The 23,686-nt window shown below is 32.9% G+C and overlaps 1 protein-coding gene across 1 annotated transcript in view; it reads left to right on the forward strand.

The window, feature by feature from the left end:
- UBR3 (ubiquitin protein ligase E3 component n-recognin 3) overlaps positions 1-23,686 on the forward strand; it is a 185,355-nt gene that overhangs the window by 116,949 nt on the left and 44,720 nt on the right. Inside the window, 5 exon segments of the mRNA XM_032479658.1 lie at positions 2,612-2,745; positions 5,987-6,097; positions 9,567-9,767; positions 10,941-11,077; positions 17,047-17,132. Of these exon segments, the coding sequence (XP_032335549.1) occupies positions 2,612-2,745; positions 5,987-6,097; positions 9,567-9,767; positions 10,941-11,077; positions 17,047-17,132 (669 nt within the window).

The following is a 23,686-nucleotide window of genomic DNA, read 5'->3' on the forward strand; positions in this document are numbered from 1 at the left end:
GCAAAACTATTAAATGACTAGACCTAACAAACATATAGAGCACTCTATCCAACAACAGTAGAATATGCATCTTCTCAGTTGTACATTGAACGGTCTCCAAGAAAGACAATATATTAGGCCACAGAACAAGTCTCAACACATTTAACAAGATGAAATCATTAAAAGTATATCCTCTGACTACAATGAAATGAAATGAGGAATCAGTACTGGAAGGAAAATTAGGAAGTTCACAAACGTGGAAATTAAATAACACATTCTTAAACAACCAGTGGGTTAATAAAGAAGAAGTTACAAGTGAGATTAGAAGATACTTTGAGATAAATGAAAGTGAAAACATAAATACACAACATACCAAAACCTATGAGATGCAGTGAAAACAGTTCACACAAGGAAATTTATAGCTATAAATACTTACATTAAAAAAGAAAATTCCAAATCAGTAACCTAACTTTACACTTTAAGGAACTAGAAAAAGAAGAGCAAGCTAGCTGGAAAGCTAGCAGGTGGAAAGAAATAATAAAGATTAGAGCAGAGACAAATGAAAGAGAATAGAGAAATAATAGACTCAGAAAAGTTGGTTCCTTGAAAATCTCATCAAAATTGACAATTATTTCAGCCAGACTGACCAAGAATAACAGAAAATCAGATGTGAAATTGAAGATACTACTGCAAACTTTACAGAAATAAAAATAGACTATAAGAGAATGTTATGAACAATTTTATGTCAATAGATTTGATGTTCTAGATGAAGTTGATAAATTCCTAGTAACACAGAAGCTACCAAAACTGACTTAAGAAAAAATAGGAAATTTAAACAGACCTTAAACAGGTAAAGAAATTGAATCAGTAATCAAAAATTTCTCAATAAATAAGAGCCCAGGACCAGATAGCTTCATTGGTGATTCTTCCAAACATAAAGAATTAACACTAGTCCTTCTCAAACTTGTCCCCCCCCCCAAAAAAAAAGAGGAGGGAACAATTCTTAACTCATTCATGAGGCTAACATTATAGATGAGTATCCCTTATGAATACAGATGTACAAATCCTCTACAAAATCCTACCAAACCAAATCCTGCAGTGTATTAAGAGTACACTGTAGCTAATTATTTAGAGTCCATTATTAGGAGTGCATCATGGCTAATTATTAAGAGTACAGTGTACATTGTGGCTAATTACATTTTAGGTGCTAGCATCTACCGTCTTTTTGTCTGTTCTTTCCGCTGTTGCAGCTATAAATCACTCCAAAACTTGGGGCCCACAATGATGTGCTTGATATTTCCTTCCCTAAGAATGTTTCTTCCAATGCTTATTGAGTCTCAGAGTAATGGATGGCACTGCGTGCTTATATTCTCATTCCCTTTTTTTGTGCTTTGATGTTTTACAATTATAAAAATATCTCTTTTACCAACTTTTCATTTTTATATCTACAGAAAAGTTGAATACCCTTCACCTATATTCACCAGTTGTTAACATATTGCCGTGTTTGTTTTTCTTTCCCTTACTTATCGACACACACACACACAGACTTTTCAGAAGAAAATGGCAGACATCATGACACTTTATCCCTATATTCCCTAGGAACAAAGATATTCTTTTATGTAACCTTAGTGCCATTATCATATGTAAGAAATTTAATATTAATAAAATCAAATAGTCTATGTTAAAATTCTTCCAGTTGTCCCAATGTTTTTTATAGCAGATATATATTTTTCTTGATCTAAGAGCCAAGCAGAGATCATTTAATTTTTTCTTGCTAATCTCCTTTAATCTGGAACAGTTTCTCCAGGCCCTTTTAAAAGTTTTGAAGAGTCCAAGTTAGTTATTCTGTAGACTGTCTCATTTCTGGATATATGTGATTATTTTCCTATTATTAGATTCAAGTTAAACATTTTTGGCAATGGCATTATTACAGATGATATTCCTTCCTGTTGCATCACATCAGGAGGTGCATAGTGATAGCTTGTCTTATTATTGGAGATGCTAACACTTGGTTAAGGTGGTGGGTAATCTATAGGATGATACATTGAGAGTCTAACCATTTATACTTTTACTCTTTTACTTGATGCTCCTTGCCTGAATCAGTGAATGTATTTTCTGTTACTGTCATGATTCTTTTTGATTCTCAAATTTTCTCAAATTTGATTAGTCAGAACTCCTTCAGGTCCTCATGACCTGCCTCGTCAGTGTTTTGTAAATACCTCCTTGCACTTTATTACACACAGTCCCAGGCTCATCTTGTACTTTTCCCTAACCCTGAACTCAGCTTTTCCTCTGATGATATCTGTTTCCTTTTAGAAAAAATGGTATATTTAGAAATGAAGTTTATTGATACTAGAGAGTCATAACTTCTAGCTGTTTTCATTGGACAGATTTTGGAAACTATCCAGAGTTCATACTCATATTTTAGTGTTATTTTAAAAAATAAATATTGGCATATTTAAAGCTTTATATACTCTGTAGAAGAAAACTAGAATACCACTTTTTTTAGGTCTTTAAAAATAATCTAATAGTGGATAACTTAGTGTCCCTTGTGGTAAATAACTCAGCTTTTCTTTGAGTAAAGTCTATATGTTGATTTTTTAATGAACTCTTATCTCTGTTGTTAATATAGTTTTGGGGCAGTGCCGTGACAACATTGAGCCAAAAAAGTTGCCTATTACTGAAGAGGAGCAGATTTACCCTTGGGATACATGTGCAGCAGTTCATGATGTGAGGCTTTCATTATTACAGCGTTATTTTAAGGATGTAAGTACCCTTTTGTATCAAATAGTATTTTTGTCTGCAAAATTGATGGTTATTTCTCTCCAGAGTTTTATTTTTTTTACTCTAAGTTAATGTCTTTCTGACTTGGAATCTGGAAGTTTATTAGAAAAAAATTAATTTGTGGATAGTAAAGAAATGGAAATCAGTAAACAAAAATTTGAAGTTTTAATTGTTGTACCTTTGTTTTAAATGTTGTTTATTGTGAGATACACAAATTCAGTTCAATGGAATGTTAAGTCTTACCTTTATAAAAGCTTTTAGATATGACATGAATGTTTTATGAGGATTTTTGTCTCCTTTTACTTTTCATGTAAAGGTATACAAGAAAATCTCATTATGATGCTTTTTAAATGTAAAGTAGGGGCAGATTTAATTCATGGCTCCTATGGTTTCTCTTTGTGAACTTGGGAGATTTTTTTCCTAGCTCTTTGCATGTAGGGACTCTAGCACTCAAGGGTCATAAGTCTTAGATCAACTTTATTTAGTAGCGGCAGCATTGTTAACGTCTTTGTAAAATTTTGATACCATTTTTTATATTTCCGGAGTGGATTATCAAATGGGAATTCCTTTACCTGTTGTTGTTTGGCTTGCTGTGTTTTGAATTAAGTAAACATCTGATAATAACTTAAAATACTTAAAATATAAAGTGAAACACTATTTTTAGTTGTCTATATGAGATTATTATCTTGGTAGATTTCCAAATATAATTATTTCTTGCCCACAATGCAATTAAGTGGAAGCAATTGGTAGGATAGGTGGCAGACAGAATACTTAATTAGAATAAACAGTAGTTGATCTCATGATGTTGAGTCAGAGTAGGTGTGGTTCAATGGTCTGGACTAAGGAGAAGGTTTCCAGTGGATTATGGAGGAGGTGGTGGCTCTAGTTGGGGAGGTGTTGTGTAGAGTAGGGAGAGTTCCAGACCAGGAAAACTGGAGTTTGGTTCTGATTCTGCCATTTCCTAGCATTGTGAGCTTGGCCAAAACTCTAAGACTCCATTTCCTCATCTGTAAAACAGGGCTCATAATGGTCTTTCATGCAGTAACCCAATAGGTTAGAAATTTCTTTAGATCACTTTACAGGTAATAAAGGCCAATATAAAGTGGTGTTTTTAATTTTCAAGCTAGCTATTTATGACAAGGCTCAAGTTAGGCCTTAGTAAGCAGTTTGGGTTAGGTAACGAGGACAGTGCTTGCTTCTATGTATTTTCAGAGGCTTTAAAATAAAATTGTCATTATTTGGAAAAAGAAGTCTGTGTGGATGTACATGCATACGTATATGTATGTACACACAGACACACACTTTCACACTTTTTCTTTATTTGAATTTTTTGTAGCATATTACATTATTAATAAGAGACTGATAAATATCTCCATTTTGAAGAAAACAATGAAATTGTGCTAAGTTCTGCTTTTGCAGAAATTTACTACCTTCTTATTTAGATTTTAATTTCTTGGTATAATCCTGGTTTTAATTTCATCATTTTGAATCACTTTAAATTACATGAGTAAAGGTGAATCCTAAAACCAAATAGAAAATAAAAATAACTTATTCAATTGCAATATAACTCAGACCTAAGAGTAAAATAATTTTGAAGGAAATGGAGATCTAATAAAGGAGAGAAAAAGTAAGATATCTCTTGCAGTCGGAATAGCGGTTTATTTCTAGAAAAAAAAATCTTTTTTGTAAAAATACTCTAAACTGATATCTGAACTGAACTGAATCTCTGTTTTGTTTTTGTTAGTGATTTGAGATTTTACTTCTACATTAATGCTTTTGTGTACTTTCATAATGGTTATTTTATTTATAAATGGTGGGCTCCCTGGATTGTATACTTCTGGAGGTTTAGGGCCATTTCTTCTGTTGGTTTTATAGTCCCCTTAGGGGCCATCACTTGCTGTGTGTGTTGTAAATGCTTACTGGATTTCAGTTCTGTAACCAGATAGACTGTATAGGGCAGAATAGTTACTGTCAGTGGACACTGATACTGATTCTAGAATGAAGCTGTGTACATTCTATTCTATTTCTATTAAATGGGTGCATTTTATAGAGTTGACATGTAGAATTTGTCTTATAGGATAGTACATTTACTAGTGGAACTGGAAGTATTCTATATGAGGGATATGACGCAGTAGGGAGGAAATCTGAGCTTTGGAGTCAGATAGACTTGGGGTTGAACTTGTGTTCTATCACTTACAACTGAGTGATCTGGGTCAACTCTTTATTCCCTTATCCCTAGAGGGATAAGACCACTTACTGTATGAGGTTTTAATAAATATTGAGGTGGTGACAATTCAGTGTTAAACACTTAGCATTAGTGATGGGCGCATTGTTGAAGTCTTCCTAAAATATAGGTCTTAGTAAATGATTTTCTGCTTTTTTTGACTCTAGCAGATTAAAATAAGACATCTAATAGTTACATAGACAAATGACATACTATTTTCAGTTTTAAAAGCTAATTGCTTTTATTAAAAAGATAGATTAACTACATTTTTATAATACATTGCCTAAGAGAGCAGCTTATTTATTAGCTGACTACCAACCATTCTAAAATGATCGTAATACCAACATCTGCTCCAAAACATGAAAGAGAGATGATCAGGTCTCCTGTTGTTTTTCTGATTTGTAACAGTAGAAGCTAGCTCACCTGCCGTGAGTATTTGATTTGTGCTGTTGCACATCTTTGAATTGGCTGGGAAGGCATTTTACACTGTGTAGTATTTTTAGCTTTCAAATGCTCATGAAGAGTCTTGATTTAATACTGGAACTTTGTTACTATTGTTTAAAGATTATTTGGTCATCTTACATTATAGTGTATAAATTTCTTTCCAACATGGAAATAAAATTTTAAAGTTTACTCAGTTTTGATGACTCTCAAATCTTTCATCATATGCTGTCACTCATGTTCGACCTTGTGCCTAATATTGCCTGAACTCAAATTCAGGCTCAAATTCTGTTTGACAGAGACCAAATGAAAATTCAAAGAAAATTACTTTAAGAGGAAAAGTCTTAGCCTGTTTATAGGTTGAAGGGAAGGAATTAGCAGAGAAGGAGAAGTTGAAAATATAAGAGAAAGAGAAGATGAAAGCAATAAACTTTAAGTTCAAAGTTCACATTAGTATAACGATATGAAATCATTTGGAGGTTTATGTGAATTTGTTTAGATGTGTTTAGATTTCTTTAAAATTAATTGTATTTTATCTTTTTTTCTTTTTTTTTAAAGAGTTCTTGTCTCTTGGCAGTATCAATTGGTTGGGAAGGAGGTGTTTATGTACAAACCTGTGGCCACACATTACATATAGATTGTCATAAATCTTACATGGAATCATTACGGGTAAGTTGATTGAAATGTTTTAAAGGTGTATGTGTCTTTCAAGGTATTAAATATTTTTACAGCGTATACATCCTAATTCATCTTGGGTGATTTTGATTGCCTTTTGAACTATTCAGCCTCACAGTTCCTTGACCTCTTCAACTTCAGGGATTTCATTTTTTTTACTTCACGTTAGCAACTGACTTCCATGGCTGTAATTTTAGACTTTGCTACTCTAGCTCTGAAAAATTAAGCTTTAATATTCTACCATCTTATTTTATTGTAAGATTATTCTTCAAAGTGTCTTATTTTTACTCTTATTAGTGTTACTGTGCTTTGCTTCTGACCTCAAGATCTCTAGTCTTTTAGCCCATTGCATTTTTCTAGTATATTAGCTCTTTTCTAGTCTCACTTTCTTGTACTATGCCCATTCTGCTCTTAATGCCAGTCCTTTAGTCCACCTCCTTTTACTTTAGACCTAGCAAGTTACCTGTCTTTGGTCAGTTTCTTCTCCTAGTCTCCTCAGCAGCTATTCCAAACCTTTGCCTCCTGTATCTCAGGCTCTTTGCCTAAACCCTGAGGTGCCTTTCCTCTTACCAGTTTCTGTCTTTTCCTGTGTCACCAAGAAAACAATGTCTGTCTGTTGCATATTACCTTAGCTTCCTGCCTTGCTTTTCTCTTCCCCAATAAATGACTCTGCATTCTAACCAGTCCTTTCTTTTCTACTTTTGAGGTAGTATTCCTTCTTCTGTTCAGGAATAATTTTTCTGTTTATGCTCTAGTTTTCTCCCCATCACCTCAGGGGCCTTGATCTATCAGTAAGTAACATCTTTTTCTTCTGTGTCTTAAGTTTTTCTGTCCATTCTGTCCCTTCAATTCAATTCATAATGATACTCATCTCTGGCATTCAAAATTCCTTCCCTTGATCTTGCATTCCCGTGTAGCTTCAGTCTTTCTCTTTCTTTCAGCTCAACTCTTTAACAGCATGGCCTACTCTATTCCAGATTCCTAACCCAGAAGCAGAGGATTTCTCTTTTTCTCTTCCTATTCCTTATCTCTCATGTTCAGTCACTTACCAAATTCTGTTGACTCTGTTTTCCTAAATCTCACTTAACTACATTCTGCCTTCATTATTCCCACTTCTGCTTTTTTGTGTATGCATTCATCTTTCATCTTGACTGTTGCAACTGCTTTCTTTTCAGTTTCCTTACTCCAAGTCTAATGTATTCATTACATTGATCTTTCTAAAATGTAAATCTGATGACATGTTGTTGGCTTAGAATTCTTTACTGATTTCTTCCTGATGGAATAAAGTTCACTCTCCTCTGAGTGGCATTCAAGGCACTCCATAATCTGGTCTTGCCTGTTACTTTAGCTTTATCTTCCAACAATTCAGCATTTATAAACTAATTAGTAGTTCCTTAAGCACATTATGCATTTTTCATACCTCTATCCAATGAATATTTGTGCAGTGCCTACAGTGTTCCAGGTACTGTGGTAGACATTGGGTATACAACAGTGAATAAGGCACAGTTTTTTCTGTCAAGGAATTTAGTATGCATTGTGTGAGACAGAAATAAACAAACATAAATAAGCTGTATATTTGCTAAGTGTTACGAGGTATACACAAGCTCTTATTGGAACATCTGCCAAGTGACAGAACATTTGATAAAATAAGGTGCTTGAGTGATAAGAGAAAAGAGTGGAGAAGTAATTAGGGGTTATATTGTAAAGGGTCTTGTGGCCCATGTAAGGAATTTAGACTTCAGACAGATTCCTTACAGAGAGCCTTAAAGCCTCTTAAGCAGAGAGATGACATATTCAGAAAGGTCATTGTGGCAATTGTGTAGATTTCAGGGGATTGTTGTGGGATTGCAGGAGAGCAAGAAAGAATATGGTGATAGTATATATTATTTAGAAAATAAGAGATAATGATGGCTTGGGCTTTAGTCATGACAGTGGAGATGGAGAAGAGGTTAGAGATTTGAAATATATTTAGAGAAAGATTTCTGGGCTTGGTGAGAGATTGCATGTGAAACCTAAGAGAGAAAGGAATTAAGAGATGGTGGAGACCATTGAAAGGTTTTAATCACATTAGGTAGATCATACTGGTGGTGGTTTGTTGGGAGACTAGTTAGGATATATTAGCAAAGGGAGTGGAAGAAAGAAAGTGAATGGAAGGACTGATGGAATTTATTGATTAGATATTTGGCATGGGAGAGGGCAGGAAGCTGAAGGAGCTATGATGACTCTCTTCTTTCTCAAGTAGGAGGTGTAGCTTTATGTTCCTAGAGTAAAAGGGGCAAAGCTGGTTTAGGTGAAAGGACTTGACGAGTGAGGAGGTGGTTTGGGAAAACAGCTTTGGTTTTGGGTGAGAGGGTGCTTCATAGGATGTTGGAGAAAGATTGAATGAACATTGTATTAAAGAGTTGGGAAAGCTAAGTTCACCCTGACAGTGTCATTAACCACCTTTGTAACCAACCATAGGCAAATAAAATATTTTTTTCTTCTTTATATCCTTTTTTCTCATTATTTTTGTCTTGTTAGTAATAATGATCTTGCTGTAGCATTCATATATGTATATTAGTACATTAAAACATATTTTGAGATAAAGCATTAGGTTAATAGCAAAATAAGAGAGAGGCTGGGGAAAAGAGTAACGCAGTAGTTAGGACTATGCAATAGCAGTGGCCTGAAAAAGCAAAATAGATGTGGGTGGTGTCAGGCAAAAGAAAGGAACAAATGTAGTAGCCTGGGTTCCTGTCTTAAGTCCTGGTTAGTTAGCATGTGTTGCAGACTCTCATGAGCAAGAGTTTCCTCCTAGGCATTTGTGATTTATGTGTCTGTGTTTCAGAGATTCTATTTTTTCCTCCTTTTCCTATCAGAAACATCTGAAGAAAGTGTGTTAAATTAGTTCCCCTCCTAACACCTTTATACCTGAGTACTCTAACTAAATCTTTCCCCTATCCATTAAACCTACACAAACCTACTGCATCCAGTCCAGTCAGCTGTGTTTAGCAGTTAGACACCTTAGAAGACAGTGCATTTTTTAGGCTTAAGTACTCTCAAAAGCTGTCTGTCCTAAATCGAAGTAACATGAGCACTGGGAGAATCTTTCTAATAGTCACTTGTAGATGATGAAAACAGGGGCCCAGGGTAAGAGTAAGGTGAGTCACTTTAATATGACCTGCATTTTGAGTTATTCTTTATCTTAGATCCACATTTCAGATTGATTGCATCATTATTTGAATGTTTCATATTGAGGGAAGGGTAGGATACTTAAGCAGTTCATTGATGATGGCAAGTGTTGTATAATTGCCATGGGGTAAGAATTTGATAAGCTTCAACAGTTAAATGATTTTATGTTTTTATGACATATATTGGAGGTCTTTTTGTATGATTCATTTATTTACTATAAAATGTAGTGGTGTAAATTTTGTTTTCTGTAAATGTATGCATCATACATCTGTATGTTTATTTCATCTTTCAGAATGACCAGGTTCTTCAGGGCTTCTCAGTGGACAAAGGAGAATTCACGTGTCCTCTCTGTAGGCAGTTTGCTAACAGTGTTCTTCCTTGTTATCCTGGAAGCAATGTGGAAAACAACCCTTGGCAACGTCCTAGTAGCAAAAGCATACAAGATCTCATAAAGGAAGTGGAGGAGCTGCAGGGACGGCCGGGAGCTTTCCCAGTAAGCATCAGTGTAAGGCAGAAATATCTTGGTTAACTCACCTGTGCTTTTCAGCTTTCATTTTGTTCCAAATTTTTCTGGACCTTTATACATTTAGTAGAAATTGCTTTTAGAGGTTTTTCTCTTCTGTTTGTGGTTATTAAAAACAAAAATGAGAGTAAGAGAAACAAATTATTACTAAAGGCTATTTTTTTTTTTCAGTCTCAATTGTTGGACTTTTAATATACAACTTCCAGATCATGAAATCCTATAAGCTTAGATATGGTTATGTTGAAATATTTAAAAGCAAAGCCAAACATTATATATATGTATCTTGCAATGTAAAGCATAGTCTAGTCATTTAAAAATATATCCATTAGGTATATTAGAATTAAGATGATGTATTACACACATACTTTCTGTGTGTGTTATTAGATTTACACACACATTTGTGTGTGTGTATTAGAGAAATAAAATATTGTATATATGATCTAACCATTCACCATAAGTCAGTCTATTTAACTGTGAGATTCACTATATGTGAACCCATTTTTTATCCCATCCAGTAGGATTTATTTATTTGATTTAAATTGTTAAATATTTCACCTTCATTATAGATTTATGATATGGTCCCTGAGAGAAGTGACAGCTACGCCCACTGTATGTAGTAAATTTATGAAAACTACGAATATCTGACTTTTAAAACAGAAATTCATAGTTTATTGCTACTTAGAAAGATTTATCTCCTTTTCTCAATTGAAAATTACTTTTAGAATCTATGTGATTTTTTTCTTTTGCAAATCCATATTTTTATGTGCTTAAATATGCTTAATGTAAGAGACATCCATATTAATGTTGAAAAATGAGCATAAATGAAACTTTTTTATAAGCATGGAAACTGTTCTGAAATATTGTAAGGACATTTGTTTAGAATATCGTTCATGTGGTTAATTCATGGTTGGATCACAATATAAAATTAGGATAAAAGATACTTAAAAATAAGAGAAAATATCTCTTGATATGTTTTATCTTTGTGCACTAAATACATTTATAGTGGATAGCTAATGTACATCTGTTTTGACTTTTAAACTTTAATTTCCTAGTGTGTTCATATGATAAAAAAGTAGTGTTTTGACTATTATTAGAGAAAATAAATATACATAAACTTTATATGTATGTTTGCATTTTTTACAGTCAGAAACCAACTTAAGTAAAGAAATGGAATCCGTAATGAAAGATATCAAAAATACCACTCAGAAGAAATATAGAGACTATAGCAAGACTCCTGGCTCTCCAGATAATGATTTTCTCTTTATGTATTCTGTTGCTAGGTAGGTATATATAGTATATACTTCTATATTTACTTATTAATAGTAGTTGATTTTATTGTTTTATTTATTGTCATTCATGTTTATTTGAAGAAAGATTGCATTTTTTAATGTTGGTTGAAATTATTAATATTATGGGACAGGTATCTTCCCCAAAGCATGTGAGTATGATATATGAAGGGTCTTGTTAAAAAATCACTGTTCAAGTCCTGTCAAAAAGTGATTAATACTGAGAACTAAAACACTGTAATATGTTAAATACTTTTAATTTATAAAAAGAAATGAGAACAGTAAGAAGAACTTACTTTGTTTTAAGCTAGTGAAAGATTTGGTAATATCCTAGAAGACTATAGGTGGTTTAGAAAATCAGATTAAGAAGAGGAAGCAAGACAGAGATCGGGCATGTTTTAAGTCTCTGTCAGTAGCTAGCAGGGCTCAAGAAAACGGAGTAAATACTTCTCATCTGTTAGATTAGGTAGAATTAGCCTTATTGACTGAGTAGGTGTTCAATACCTAAAAAATAGTTCCAAATGGAAATTTTGGAGAACTTAACTGAATGAAAATGAAGAATCATAAAAGAAAGGAAATAGAGAAATAGGGGAGGAGCAGGCACAATTAGAAACTTGTAAACACATTCTGCCAGATCTGGTGTTGTAGACCCTGGGTATATCTAGACGCATACTTTGTATTTTGTCCAAGTAGCATTGTAATAGGTAAGATTTAGAGAAATAAATGTGACTTGAAGTCGTGCAACAAATTAGTGGTAGAGTAGGATAGAATTCAGATCTCTTGAGTTGAAGTCTAGTGTTATTTTAATTACTATCCTCCTTTTTTTCTTCTTTGTTCAGCTTTTATAGGTTATATATACATGTAGTTCATCATGACTATCCTCTCTGCCCCATTCCTGGAGTACAGGGTGGCAAAAGAGTGAATAAACAATGTACTCTTTTGAACCCAGGGAAAATGGAGACAGACTTAGGGAAATTGCAGCAAGCAAATTAGACCTCAAGATAAGGAAACATTAGTTTTTGGTCTAAGAATGCAAATGCTGGACATGGATTGATGTAAAAGGATTTAATAGATTAGGAAGTAACTTTTTAGTCTGCACATTCCTAGACTACTGTTACCCATAATGCTTTGGAGCAAGATATAACAATTAATTTAGCATTTTGTCTCTGAAAAGCTACCAATTCTATACTTGCAAAAAAACATACTTTATGTGAAAACTCAATTAAGTGTAATTTAATTTTGCCAAGTTTCAAGGTTTTGTAAAACTTCTGTACGATATTGTGGTAATAATGTAGAAGACTGGAATGGATATAGACCAACTCAGTTATGCTCTATGTATATGTATATATACACACATATACAGGTATATACACACACATATATCTATGTCACTTATGTACTTATGCATTTGATTTTATTAGGATTGACCTTACAAGGAAATCCTGGTTGAATGAGAATGATCTGTACATGGGATTTTGCTGTAGTATGATAAATAATTTGATTGAAATTTAGTAGAAATTTTGGAAGTTCCTGTTTCTTGGTGTAAATATATAAATAATTTAGAGTATATGTATATTTAATTTTTAATAGCAATATTTATAGAAAGCTTACGTGAAAATGGGAGACTTTTTGAATCAACATATTTTGATTTTTCTCTTTTTATACATAAGCAGGGACAGATGTCAAATGTTATTTGCTAAGGGTATATGTAGAGAAATGGAGAAAATATGCTTTCCCATTCTCCCACCCTTCTCTGATCCCTAATGACAAACTCTAAAGCAACAAGATAATGAGTCCAAAAGTGAAACTGTAAAACCCTTAAAAACCTTATTATCCTTTGGTTAAAATTACTCAGGCCATTGCAAAGTTCTCACAGTGAGATTGCATGCCTTCTCTAAACTTTACTTAATCATTAATCATTACAAAGAAAACACACAAAAACGAAATTGGCTCAATAATTAACAAAAACATGAATTGAAGGAAGAAAGTATGTTGTATTCTATTTGAATAAGATGTAACTTTTTCAAAGAAGGAAACCAGGTCTTTATAGTTATCTTATGCCTAACATAGAACCTTACTTCATTAAATACTTATGATTACAGATTACGATTTTTTTTCCTAGAAGGTAGGCATTGAAATATTTAGCAGTATTTAAAATGCTTAAATATTTAAGTAAAATATTTAGAAATAAACTTAATTTGAATTATTTAACTTTTGAATTAAATGTTGTGATTATTAAATGTGTAATTCATTAAAACATACACATTTTATTTATATTTGACATTAGTAATTCAAATGGTATACAACCCTAGTTTCCCAGAACTGAATTTCTCCCAGCTGAATAAGTAATTTTGTTTACTTTTTGGGGGACTTAAAATTTTGATGTTTAGAAACAAAATATTTCTAGTGGGTAACTAGCATATAAAGCTGTTTCCTTTAATTATTGTTTTAGAGCTTTTTTTTTTGTTAGGACAATATAGATCGCTTTGTTTTTAATTTTATTTGCATGATGAAGCCTTGGAGGACTTTCTGAGGGCAGCGGAGAAAAATTAGTGGAATTGTATCTTTTTTTTGCATTAAAATTAATCAAAATTACTATATTCAAGTTTTAATGTATTTTCAGAAAACATTCTGTTGCGAATATCAGCTATTCAAATGGATTATGGAAAGTTAATATTGGGGAAGAAAGCTTTCTTCACTTCAATACCAATTCATTATTTCTTTATTGAAACAGTAAATCACACTAATTTTAGTAATTAATTTTTCCAAAGAATTTGGACCCAAGTTATATATAGCCTAGAGTTTTGGTAAGCAGCACTTGGCTTGTATATGGTGAGAAACATGGAACTGGAAAGAATATGAAACATGAGTAACTGAGATGTAAATGGAGAGACAGCTTTAAGTCACAAATGTGTAAACTATTCAGTAGCATGAATGTGCCTTGATTTATATGTTAATTGCATTATAAGTTTAAATATAAATTAATTATATTTGAAATAAAAAGAATGCTTGCTAAAATACCAAATTATGAATCCTTTTTAAAACTAAAACAGTCTTATATAAAACAAATAATCTCCCTTTGCTGTCCTCCCCCTGCCCCCCAACAGCCCCTTAAAAAAAATTTTTTTTTTGATTCACTGCTGAGTTTAAGGGAATAGGGTCAATGAAAGAAAGAATAGCAGAGACTAGAAAATTTTTATCACTGGTTGCATATCAAAACAAAGAGGTGGTTAGTTCCTTGGAATTTTTTGAACAGTTCACTGAGTACCATCAGGGATTGAGAGGCTGAAATCCCTGCTCTCCAGGAATTTACAGTTTAGTTAGACAAAACTAATATATGTCAATCTGTATAAAACAGAATATAATTTGTTTTAAAATACATATCATATTGAGAAAGTGCTGTAGAACTTTAAAAGAGAAGGTGAGCAAATTGAAATATAAAGAATGTGGAAGTGCTCTTTCCTGTTCCAAGAAAAGGGAGTTTTCCCTAACTCCTGGAGGAGTTAGAGCTTGAGCTCTAACCATGGTGTGGATGGAGGTATTTTTTTCTCTGATAAATTGAGTAATTTGCTCAACTGGTAGGGCTAGGCTCAGGCCTTGAACCCATATTATACTATTGTATGTTTGAGTGTCTCTCTGTGCATGTTTATACACACATTTGTTTTTCAAATTATAGCTCTTAAAATAGAAGTTAGTGCCAAAGGAAGGGTAGAAGGGAAGCAAAGCAAAAGGGAGCATAGTTGGAGGCGTTTCTATATGGATGTACCTAGGTGGTCATCATGGTAGGCTTTAAGCAGTCTTTCTCGTCTTTATTTCAAATGTAGAGATTGTCTTCTCTTTTTTCCTTCCAAACTAATTTGAATGTATTTGTGTTAGAAAATATAGAAAGTTGAGCCCACTTTTCTCCAAGAACAAAAAGGCTTGGAAAACTCTCCTCCCAATACGTCTGTCTTCTTTATCATCCGTTCACAAGGGCAGAAACAGAATATTGTTTTGTGATTTTCAACAGTGAGGGAATGGCAGATATGGGGCATGTGACACATTTGTGTGTTCTCTTCTCTAGCAAGACTTAAAGGGCCAATTTCGATATAAATTAAGTAAGGAAAAGCTGATAGCTAGGGCTTCTGACATACTGATTTTTAAAATCCTAGATATTATTACATGATACTAACCCTTTGGATAGGTGGTTTTGTTTTGTTTTGTTTTTCAACTTAGGAGGAATGTTGTACAGAGCTCTTCCAAACATAACCTGAACTAATTAATTATATTTAGCAGTTTTCTTTTAAGTATTCTTTAAAGTCAAATTTCTGGTAACATGTTTGTCATCTTTTAAATGATCTAATTTGACAATTGAATAAACAGAATTGTTCTTGTATGTATATTTTAATGAATACATTTGCAAATTATGCTGAAGTAAAAGTTGACATTCTGGTTCTGACGTTCATTTGTAAGAATTAACCATGTTTCTGGCTAGCTCTTTTAAAAGTACTATCTAGGAAACCTTAGTTTTTATAAGAGAAAATAGCCATTAATTTTTTTCTACAGATTAGGCAACAGAAGATTTGTGAAAACAAAATGTATTGATCTCATTTATATTCCCTTGATGAAGGAACACATGCTGGTCTCCGCTCGCTTTCTGTCCACTAATATGAAATCCTTGTCCCTGCTTCCTTGCTGGTAGGTTTTTAGAAGTTCAGTGAGCAATGCAAATCGCCTGAAGGGTGGAAAATTCCCTTGTCACACAGATGCCCTTATCAGCAGCAACCAGATGGAGCTCTGAGCAGGAACATTATCAGTGTTAAATTGCTTTTTTCTCCCTGAGTAGAGAGGATTAAAGCATTCCTTTAGAAATGGGTGGCAAGTATACAGATTTAGGAATATTAATATTTTTAACAGTTTGCATTTATAAGTAAGTATATAAAAATAACATTTCAAAACATTCTATGTTCAAAATGCAACCAAAACCAGTTCAAAATGTTTTGTTTTAAATAAATAGTATACTGTTCTTTCCTGAATTTACTTGCAAAGAATAAGCTTGAAACTTTCCTTTTTTTAAAAAAAAATTTTTAAGATAGGGAATATCTCACTATTAGTGTTGTATGCGTATCTTGGATATAAACTAGTTTATACAGTTTTAGTTGTGGCAAATAAAGGAGTGTTTAAGTTTATTAATACTGTTGAAGTAAAAATACAGTTTATCACTTAGAATTTTCATTTATATTGTCAAATTGATTGGCTATTTTACTGTTACTGTTTTTGAGTAAATCTTTAGATTCTGCATCAATTTGATTTTTGAAATGTCAATTTACTAATTATTGCTATTCTGTAAGGTAATAATTGCTAAAAATATTATAATTTCAGATCTATATGAACAATACTGTTGTTTAGCAATGTTAATAGTTACACAATGTTAATAAAACTGTGATTTTAAATGTCCATTAAAGAGACTACTGTTAATTATATGTGTTGTTCATAGTCGCTTTGATGTTAGCAATTTTGTTTCTAATATTGGTTTCTAGATGCAGTCTAAGCTCCAATGAGTGATAACCATTTCTCTGAAAGAAAAATTGGTATGCCCTTGTGTTTTATATGCCAGTAACCACCTATTCAGTGGCTAACAGAGTACAAATTCTTTCATCAGATTCATATGCAGGTTTATGAAATGTGTGCCAGTTTTTTTCCTTAAGGCCTAGTTTTTAGTATTTGCCAACAGCTGGGATTTTGCAACAATTACACTGTGACGTGTACAGTTTTGCAGGTATAAATATGAACATATAACTAAGGGTAGATAAACTTTTCCCCTTTTTTTATTTCTAAATATCAGATGAAATATGATTATTACTAATACTGCATAAACTATACTTTTGCAAATAATAAATTTAGCTTGATTCAGACGTGTCAATAAAACAAAAAATACCATTTCAACCTAGTGACAGAGATATATTTTAATGCTTTCCTTACAGAACCAATTTGGAACTTGAATTAATTCATCGAGGAGGGAATTTATGTTCAGGTGGTGCAAGCACAGCTGGTAAAAGATCTTGTTTAAGTAAGTATTAAACAGTGCTAAATTTTTAAACAATTTCTAATTATGTCATTTTTGAAAGCGTATAAGCAAAGTGGTCTTTTAATATGCTTTTCAAATTCTTTTTGTTTTACATAATCAGTGTTAATAGTGATTATATGCTTTAAATGGTTAATCTTATACTTAGAAGAATCAGGACTATTTTTTAGCTCTTTCTATACTATGATTACTGAGTAAATAATGGCATACTAATTGATCAGATTTACATTGGTTCAAAATTAAAACAATATATTATTCTCAACTATAAAAAATTGTCCTCAAACTCAAATTCTTTTAAAGAATTCTTACATTGTCTGGATTTAAGAAAATCTTTTTATAAAGACATTTGTGTCATGTACAGATTCCTATTTAAATAGCTACTGTTAATCAGGAAGACATTTGTACTGCATTTTGATGTGCACAGATGTATTAAAATGTATTAAAATTGCAAATGTTTGCTTTTATTTATGAATATGCTTTATATTTGAAAATGAGCATGATTCTTCAATACTTTTTGTAAGGGTCTATTTCTGAGAAGGTCATTTGGAACTTAAAGTAGATTTTTCATGAGCATGCTTTTGATGCTATTACTGTGTATTCATTATTTAGAGAATTAATGTGAATAACAGGGGTAATATTATTTGATGTCATGTAGAGCACTGGAGTTAAAATGTTACCTAATGTGATCGATATAGGAAATGAAAATTGTTTAAAACAATGTATTCTTTTGAAAAAATGAATATATTTTTAAATGCTACAGTATTAGTAATTATTTAAAATTATCAATACATATTAGTTTTTTAAATATGTGTATATTATTTTACAAAGATATATATGTAATTTTTGAATATTTCAAAGCAAAGGACTGATCAAAAACACCTTGAACTTTCTAACATAAAGTTACAAACTTCTGTGAAATTTAAACCAAATAACTTTTAAAATTATAACTAGCTGTGTTAGATTTTGGTATTTTAATTTGGGTTATAACTTGATTCTTAGAAGCTTTAAGATTTGGGAAGTAATTTTTTACTCAGTATTTAGCATTTATTGACCCCCTGATGCATGCACTTAAACCTTACTTGTATCCAGTGATTTACTATGTTTTAAAGGGGAAGTTGTTGATACATAGGAGTTTTAGCTTCTAGTCTGTATGAATTGGCAGAAACTATAATCCCACTTATGTAAATTATTGTTTCTTGTTAATTTGTTGCTTGGTATTGGCTGATAATATTCCAGAAACTGTTATATTAGAAAGTGTTTAGTAAAGGAATTTTAGTTTTATGTTACAAACTACTTTTTTCTTCCTCTGAGGAACTTAAATTTATCCAGAGGCTTGTAAATGATTAATTTATTCAGAATGCTAAAAATAGTAATCAAGTTCTACAGCAACCACTTCAATTATCACCCTCAATTTTAATTAAAATTATTAAATGGGTAGTTACTTACTTCCTTTCATTTATTTTTATTTTCCCCTTTAGCCAATAAAAGATTACAGTGTACCAGTATAGAAGGGGTCATGATGCAGCTTATTCTAAATTTAAGTTAATATGGCTTTTAGTTTTCTTTTTTCCTTATCAATTACATTAGTTCTTTTTTCTTCCAGCTTTATTGAGGTATATCGACAAATTAAAAATTGTATGTATTTAGATTGTACAACATGATTTTTTTGTTTTTAGGTTACATGTGCTTTATTATTGTTCAGTTGCTTATGCACTATTTATCCTAATTATTTATAAAAGCAGCTCTGTAAATCATGTATGCAAAATATGTTGTATGTTGTATAAAATCCCATTACTTTGCAAGTGTATAAATTTAATGTATTTGTTATTTACTCAAGCCTAATTCAAACCTAATTTAAGTTGAACACCAGAATGTACACTGATGGTGTTTCATGGGATCTTAGATCAGATATCTCATTTTTTTCATCTTTCAGTAGAACGTTAATGTTATTACTAAACAAAAATTCTGTATTTTCTCTAGAGCCTACTCATAAGACAGTATTTTCTTTTTCCCGTTCATTATTTTCTGTTACCTTAAGTCTTATTCTTAAAGTGTCTTTTCTTTTTTTCATCATATTTTGGTGAAAGAGAGTGAGAAAATGCTCCACTATTTAAGCAAATGATAAGGGAAGTTGCACTTTTGGGATAATGTTCCATCATAAATTCTTGATGGAATTGAAGTTTAGTTTAGTCAAGAAAAGATTTAATAAATTATGTATGGAATGACTTGAGTAATGCCTGGACACACACCCACCCACACCCACATCTCAACACTGTGGGGGTGAGGTGGGAAAGAAGGTTGTTCTGTCTACAACATGAAAGCAGAAATTATCACTGGCCAAGTTTATACCGAGAAATCAAATTGTCATGGAATAATGCCATTCAGCACTTTCATATTCAAACAAATTTTTGAAGTTTTGGGGTAAAATGACCAATATCCAATTAGAGTAAAAGTTCATTCCTAACTATGTGCCTGGGAAGTTTTCCACAGTAAAAAATTAGCAAAATTAATTCACATAGCAGCATACTATGGTACTTTAAAAACTTTTAAAACTTTGTAGTTTTAAAGTTTATAAAGTAATTTCACATAAATTAGTCTTTAGAATGACCATGTGAAATAGGTTTTATCTCTCTTTCATAGAAAAGGAAACTAAAGTTCAGAGCAATTGCCTTGCCAAGTCATACAGTTAGAGAATGTCAGAGCTTGCAATTGAGCCCAGCTCTTTTGACTCAAAATTCTGTTGTGTAAGATATCTCTCTTGCCCTTAAGTATCTCAAAGGGTGCAGAACCTTTAAAAACTTCTGCCCATGGTTTAGTCAAGGATATCCTACTGCACAATATTGCTTTGGGATCTTTTCAGGCTCTGCTGAGCTAACCTTTGTGTTATCTTGCCTGTTTTCTTTTGCCAGTCTTTCACTGTGAATCGTATTTTTGTTTTGGGCCACTCCTAGACATTTTCTCAAGTCCTGATTCCTTCTTCCTTGGATACTAGTTGGTTCTCCTTTATTTTTCACCTGTTTGCTGGCTGGTTCCCCCTTGTTCCTGGTGTGAGCCATCTGCATCAGCTCCCACATACTACTTTGCTCCTGATTCTTGGGTCAGAACCCTGGATCTTCTTTTATCCACTAGAAGGTTAGGCATTAAGGACCTTGTATTTAGCAGATAAGAATGTTTCTAGATAATTTATTGTAAGATAGAAAGTGTTAAGTTCTAAAGTTGGATATGGATAAAGTTCTAGAAAATTTGGAGGTTTGGGACCATATCTAGCTTGTAAAGTCACTGAAGCTTTTGGAGGACATGGTGTTTGAACAAGAGTTCAGTAGATAAGTAAATTTGGAGTTCCTGATACAAATTGATATATACACTGATAAATACCACCAACTTGGTTAGCAACAGATATAGGACAAAGCAGATGCAAAAACTGAGGGTATAACTTTTTATTAAGAATAATATTTTATTAAAGTTACTCAGTTAATTTCTTCATTCAAGTGATTTGAAAGTAGACCTGGAACCCAACAGATTCCAGTGAAGTTTACAGTCTTTCAACACTTTTTTGCCATGATATTCTTAGTGTGTTTCTCAAGAAGAAATTGTTGAAACTAGTGATTGGGGTGGGGGTGGTAGGAAGAGGTGTCATTGATAAATTATTAATATTAGAGGATAATTTTTAACAAGTATCTTTAGGTAGATTAATATCTTTCCATATCTTTGGGTCTAAAACTTTCTTCTTATTACTGTAGTTTAACTCAGAGGCCATAGTTCATATCAAAAATGGATTTCATGATTTTTTAGAGAGATTAAAAGTTAAACTTAAGAAAGGTTAATGCAAATCCTTGCTTTGACATTTTCATTTGGGAAGGTTTAACTTAATTTTAGTATACAATCTTTTAAAAAAATGATGCATACAGTGGAGAACTGCTCTTGTATTTATTATTCATAGAAGGCAATCCAGCTTAGATGTGTGCATGCAACTTAAAATAGTTTTAGTTGCTCAAAGAATGAATTTTTGGCAAATCAGAGTTAGAGAAAATTATTTTGATGTTAATTTCACCCTGCGGTAAGACTCCATAAAGATATTGTTGAATAATACCACAAAATTGTTATTAAGGAGTCTGACATTATTTAACAGTGGTAAAATTCTGATATCTAAAGTTTACTAAGGACTTTCTCAGATGGAAAAACTATGAATTCTACAAATAGGTTGAATCATAACTTTTGTTCTATTCTTTTTGTTACCCCGTAACAAGAGAAAAATTTGGCCACCAAATTATTATAATGGTCAAAGTACATAAATTAGTATAAAAATATAGAAATTGCCTTCAGACTCCATTCTTCATGAGTAGGCAGATAGTTTAATGGCGAGCTTGTTTACTCTTATGGATTCTGTTCCTCATAGCATCCAACCAGAGGATTTTTATAAGGACTTAGTTTTACAATGTGTGTTCAAGTCTTAATAGACTGTAAATCTCAGCATTACTGTTTCTACTACTTCAACACTACCATTATCAAATTGAGGTTGGGAGTGGGTAAGGAGACCAGAAGCAAGATAAAAGTTAATTTTCAGCCTAGTCTTTTTTTTTTTTTTTAAGCACTTAACAAACATTCTTTTGACTTGTTAAAAGGTGAGGTTAGAAGGACAGAATAGAATTTATTCCCAAAGACTGATACAACTTAGTATTTATTGGGAACAAAATACATTGTTAATTTGGAGAGGCCTGTGTCAGAGGTGTGGGTTAAAATTTTGAACTAAAAGGAGTGAATTCAACTATTCTTTCGGGTCTTTCTGCAGGTCCTATGCTTTTTGGCCCAGGTAGCTAGGCCTTCCTGTGTTAATGATTTGGTTATTCCAGGAACTAAGTATCACGGACAACAATTTCCACTGTCAGGGCATAGGAGTCCTGAGATCTTTCCTGGCTTAGAAGAGGGCAGCTCCTTTCTTCTGCAGTGTGATTAGAACCCTCCCCCTCACCCCTTAGCTTGAAATGAGGTGCTCAAATTAGACTTGGATTCATGGAGTATGTCCTCTTTGGTAAGGAGATTAGGAGTCCTATGAACTGACCTTTTTCTTTACCCTTCCTAAGACTACCAATAGGTGAAAGCAGCACTGTGCCCTTCTCCACCCATATTGTCCTATGCTATGTTGTAATAGTGAAGGGGGAGGCTGCTTGTTGCTTAAACCTTAAAAGTAGGAGGAGAACAATTCTATGAAACTAGTACTATGATACTTGAGGTAACTGGAGAACAATGGCATAATGTGCCTTGGAGTCAAGGCATAGAAACTCCAGGAGGCAGGAGAGGAACCCAGCATGGAAAGTAGGAAAGTACGAAAGACAGCCTTTTCTTTTGGTGTTTTTGTATTTTCACGTGGAGGAATAAAAGCTAAGTAAGCAAAGCTCATCTCCCTTACCCTGGACTTATATGTCCCTTTATTGACTAGAAGCAACGTAGAATACAGTGCTGAAAGGAACTCTGGATTGATTGGAGTTAGAAGATCTGGATTCTAGTCCTATTTGTTATAGGAAAGTCACCTAACTTTTTACCTTATTGTGAAAATGGGGATTATGATACCTGTGCTGACATAGTCACATGTTATGGTTATAACCATAACCATATCTGTCATGATTAATGTAAGGATCAAATGGTATTAGATACATGAGCTAAAGTATTTTATATATGTGTGTGTATATATAATTTCATTATTATTATTACTTTTTTCTTAATCCTTTAAAATTCCTACCATGACTGCCATTTTACTTTGTTCCCTGCCTGCCTTGCCCGGAGTGGTGAGGAATGGGATGAGGAAAGATGAGTCAGCTCCTGTTGCCCATGGCATGAATTTCTTGTTTCGTGGGAACCAGAGCTACAGATCTTCCCTTCTTCTTAGAGTTGTGTCCAGACCTCACTTGGGAGCTCCCTCCCATCTTTTCACCGCTAATTTCTCAGGAGAGTGTAGAGGACTAGGGGAAGTTGACTCTACCTTAAGAGGTGTATGTCCACACCTATTACATTCACCCAAAGATAAATGACTCAGAAACAATTCCACACTTTGATTATTCACTTATGGAGAAATTGTAATTTTTTTCCTCATGGTAATTTAGAGAGTCATTTGGCCAGTTGAAATTTTTTGCACTGACAAGTATTTAACCTAGGTAGTAATAGCTACACTGATAGGACTAAAATCTTGAATCATTCGGAAATGTGGACCTGGATAAGTTTACCTTAGGTAAATTTTGACAGTACAATTTTAGATAGAACCAATTTATAAAAATCTTTAGGATAACTCTTCGCTTTAATGTATTTTAATCTTAATGGCCAGTATGCGGTATACTGAGAAAAAGTCTGTCAGTTTAGATTCCTTACGTGTTTAGAAATAACTGACAGAGACACAGAATTTCCAAGCTGGTTCTGAGCTCAGTACATATCTGTTTCAAATGCATTTTTCAAAGATTTTAATATATAACAACTTTGGGTTCAATTTCCTTAAGTGGGTACTCCTCTAGTCATAACAATTGGCATAATGGTATTTCATGTGTGGATGG

This window comes from Camelus ferus, chromosome 5, assembly GCF_009834535.1.
Source record: "Camelus ferus isolate YT-003-E chromosome 5, BCGSAC_Cfer_1.0, whole genome shotgun sequence".
Classification (NCBI taxonomy): Eukaryota; Metazoa; Chordata; class Mammalia; order Artiodactyla; family Camelidae; genus Camelus; species Camelus ferus.